General features: G+C 41.1%; 1 protein-coding gene across 1 annotated transcript in view; it reads left to right on the top strand.

The window, feature by feature from the left end:
* The window catches only part of LOC108522886 (leucine-rich repeat-containing protein 37A3-like), a 23164-nt gene that overhangs the window by 8632 nt on the left and 10116 nt on the right, over positions 1 to 4416 (top strand). The window contains 2 exon segments of the mRNA XM_017863349.1: positions 109 to 180; positions 748 to 822. Of these exon segments, the coding sequence (XP_017718838.1) occupies positions 109 to 180; positions 748 to 822 (147 nt within the window).

The raw sequence follows: 4416 nt of genomic DNA, 5'->3' as shown, positions 1-4416 counted from the left end.
AATGATTTTCTTTTACCTAAAAGTTCCATACCAAAAAATGAATATAAACTTTTATGCAGTTTCACACATTGAAAATGCAGGTAATTTTAATTTCATTTCATTTTTCAGAATTCTCAATCGCAATCCTCTGACAGCTGTTGAAGATCCGTATCTCTTTGAACTGCCGGCATTAAAATATCTGTAAGTACTTTAGTACTCTCATGAGTCATGAGATGATTTATGCTCTTTAAATTTGTCACCAAGGATTAAGTATTTTGCATTTAGGCTTAAAAGTCATAATTTAAATTTTAACTGAGTTATTGAAAAAAGTTATTGGCAAAGAAAAGGATTAAGAAAGGATGTATAATGGTCAAGACAGCCAGCAGGAGAAGAGAACAGTGTTGAAGAACCCATATAGATTTGGAACATGTAGACACATGGAGGAATATTACTTAAGCAAAAAAGCAAAGAGGAACAGGTGTTCATTATTCTAAAAAGGAAGAAAAGAGTAAATAATCAAGATGGGTGAATGCAGTATGAAAAAAAAAACAGTGTAAGTTCTCTTAAATATCATCAATTTGGTGATGCAAATCCACTTAAATTTCTTTAATAAGAGCTCTCTAGAATTTTACAGCAAATAAACTGTTGAACTGGCTTGTTTTGTAGAGAAGCCAAAATTGAAGTAGTCACATGTCCTTGAAATATCTTTTTAAGTACAGAATTTTGTATTGGGGTTCGTATCATGAATGTTTCGGCTTTCTTCTTCAGAGACATGGGAACAATACAAGTCCCACTTACAACACTTAAGAACATTCTCACGATGACTGCTGAACTGGAAAAACTGTAAGTTATTTTTTTCTTAGATTTAAATTTACTTAATTGGTTTTTTAGGTTTGCTTTATTATTTTCTTAAGTCAGGTTTATTGAGATGTAATTTTCATATAACAACATTCACCCTTTATAAGTGTATAGTTTGATGAGTTTTGACAAATGTATAGTTATATAACCACCACCACATTCCCAACATAAAGCATTTCTGTCACCTCAAAAAGGCCCCTCGTGTCCCTTTGTAGGCAATCCCCTCCTCCTACCATCAGCCCCTGTTAGCTACTAATATGATTTCTGTGCCTATAGTTTTGCCTTTTTCAGAATGTGTTATAAATGAAATCATGCAGCATGTAGCCTCTTGTGTTTGGCTTCTTTCTATATATATATATTTTTTTTTTTTTTTTTTTTTTGAGATGGAGTCTGTCACGCAGTGCAGCAGCATGACCTTGGCTCACTGCAACCTCCGTCTCCCAGGTTCAAGCAATTCTCCTGCCTTAGCCTCCCAAGTAGCTGGGATTACAGGCGTGTGGCACCACGCCCAGCAAACTTTTGTATTTTTAGTAGAGATGAAGTTTCACTCTACTTCATGTTGGCCAGACTGGTTTCGAACTCCTGACCTCAAGTGATTCGCCCACCTCAGCCTCCCACAGTGCTAGGATTACAGGTGTCAGCCACCTCGCCCGGCCTCAGCCTAATTTTTTTTGAGATTATGCTACCATCCATGTTGTTGCACCTATCAGTATAGCAGGCCCTCCATATCTGCAGGTTACTCATCCATGGATTCAACTAACCGTGGATGGAGAATATTTGGAAAAAATAAAAATATATAAAATAATAATACAACAATAAAAACAGTAGAAAATTTAAAATATGGTATAATTATTTACATACTATTTACACCATATTAGGTATTTAAAGTATACCCAAGGCTTATGTCATTTATTATATCAAGTATTATGTCATTTCATATAAAAGACTTCAGCATCGTGAACTTTGGTGTCTGCAGGGGGTCCTGGAGCCAGTCCCCTGCAGACACCGAGGGACAGCTGTTCACTCCTTTTTATTGCTCAGTAGTATTCCAGTTGTGTGGATGTATCAATTTGTTTATCCATTCATCAATGTATGGACATTTGTGTAGCTTCCGATTTTTGGCAATTATGAATAACTTCTAAAAACACTCATATACATGTCTTTGTGTGAACCTATGTTTTCATTTCTTTGGGTAAATACCTAGGAGTTGGACTGTTCACATGCTTAGTGTATATTTCACTTTTTAAGAAAGGGTACAGTGGCTCACACCTGTAATCCCAGCACTTTGGGAGGCTGAGGCAGGCAGATCACAAGGTCAGGAAATCGGGACCATCCTGGCCAACATGGTGAAACCCCGTGTCTACTAAAAAAATATACAAAAATTAGCTGGGCATGGTGGTGTGTGCCTGTAATCCCAGCTACTCAGGAGGCTGAGGCAGTAGAATAGCTTGAACCAGGGAGTCAGAGGTTGCAGTGAGCTAAGATCGCGCCACCACACTCCAGCCTGGGTGACAGAGTGAGACTCCGTCTCAAAAAAGAAAAGAAAAAAGAAACTGCTAAACTGTTTCCTAACGTGGCTGTGCCATTTTACATTTCCACCAGCATTGTATGAGAGTCACAGTCGTTCCATATCTTCATTTTTTGTTCTTTTTTTTTTTTTTTTTGTGACACAGTCTTGCTCTGTCCCCAGGCTGGAGTGCAGTGGTGTCATCTCAGCTCACTGCAATCTCTACCTCCTGAATTCAAACAGTTCTCCTGCCTCAGCCTCCCAAGTAGCTGTAGGCACCCACCACCACACTCAGTTAATTTTTGTATTTTTAGGAGAGATGGGTTTTCACCATGTTGGCCAGGCTGGTCTTGAACTCCTGACCTCAACTGATCCACCCGCCTGGCCTCCCAAAGTGCTGGGTTACAGGCATAAGCCACCATGCCTGGCCCAGCAGGTTTTTTGTTTTTTGTTTTTTGTTTTGAGAGAGTCATTGCTGGAGTGCAGGAGCAAGATCTCAGCTCACTGCAACCTCGGCCTCCCAGGTTCAAGCGATTCTCCTTCCTCAGCCTCCTAACTGGGATTATAGCTGCATACCACCACGCCCAGCTAATTTTTGTATTTTTAGTAGAGGTGGGGTTTCGTCTTGTTGGCCAGGCTGGTCTCGAACTCCTGGCCTCACTTGATCCACTCGCCTTGGCCTCCCAAAGTGCTGGGATTACAGGCATGAGCCACCACGCTTGGCGCAGTCCAGCAGATTCTCATATTTGAGTTTTTAAAGAAATGTTCACCTTTCTACTGCTAGATGTGTAGTGGAATCTCATTGTGGTTTTAATTTGCATTTCTTTAATAGCTAGTGATGTTGAATATTCATGTGCAAATATCTTCTTTACTAAATTGTTCAAATCTATTCCCATATACTTGTATTGAGGTTTTTTTTTTTTTTCCCTGTTGAATTTTAAGAGTGCTTTAGGCTGGGCACGGTGGCTCAGGCCTGTAATCCCAGCACTTTGGGAGGCCGAGGCGGGTGGATCACGAGGTCAGGAGACCGAGACCATCCTGGCTAACATGGTGAAACCCTGTCTCTACCAAATATACCAAAAAAAAAAAAAAAAAAAATAGCCAGGAGTAGTGGCGGGCACCTTTAGTCCAGCTACTCGGGAGGCTGAGGCAGGAGAATGGCACGAACCCAAGGGGCAGAGCTTGCAGTGAGCAGAGATCATGCCACTGCACTGCAGCCTGGGCGACAGAGTGAGACTCCGTCTCAAAAAAAAAAAAAAAAAGAGTGTTTTATAGATTCTAAATACAAGTCTTTTCAGGGAATAGGTACAGTGGCTCATGCCTATAATCCCAGCATATTGGGAGGCTGAGGCAGGAGGACGGCTTGAGGCCAGGAGTTTTAGACCACCTGGGCAATATGGTGAAATCCTGTCCCTACCAAAAACACAGAAATTAGCCAGGTGTGGTGGTGCTCACCCACAGTCCCAGCTACTTGGGAAACTGAGGTGGGAGGATTGCTTGAGCCTGGGAGGTCGAGGCTGCAGTGAGCTATGATCGCCACTGCACTCCAGCCTGGGTCACAGAGTGAGATGCTATCTCAAAAATTAAATAAGTAAATAAATAAAAACAAAAAACAAGGCCTTATAGATATGTGTTTGGTAAATATCCTCTCTCAGGTTGTGGTTTGTCTTTTCATTCTGTTAAAAGTGTTTTCTGGCTGGGCACAGTGACTCATACCTGTAATCCCAGCACTTTGGGAGGTCAAGGTGGGTGGATCACTTGAAGTCAGGAGTTCGAGACCAGCCTGGCCAATGTGGCTAAACCCCCATCTCTACCAAAAATACACAGATTAGCCAGGTGTGGTGGCCCATGCCTGTAATCCCAGCTACTCAGGAGGCTGAAGCACAAGAAGTGCTTGAACCCGGGAGGTGGACGTTGCAATGAGATGTGATTGTACCACTGCACTCCAGCCTGGGTTACAGAGTGAGACTCTGTCTCAAAAAATAAATAAATAAATAAATAAATAAATAAATAGTTTTCTGAAGAGCAGAAGTTTTAAACTTTGATCAGCTTTAAGTTAGCAATTTTTTCTT

The sequence above is a fragment of the Rhinopithecus bieti genome, unplaced genomic scaffold (assembly GCF_001698545.2).
Source record: "Rhinopithecus bieti isolate Rb0 unplaced genomic scaffold, ASM169854v2 scaffold_2349, whole genome shotgun sequence".
Lineage (NCBI taxonomy): Eukaryota > Metazoa > Chordata > Mammalia > Primates > Cercopithecidae > Rhinopithecus > Rhinopithecus bieti.
The sequence above is the reverse complement of the archived record's forward strand: the minus strand, read 5'-3'. Positions and strand labels throughout refer to the sequence as shown.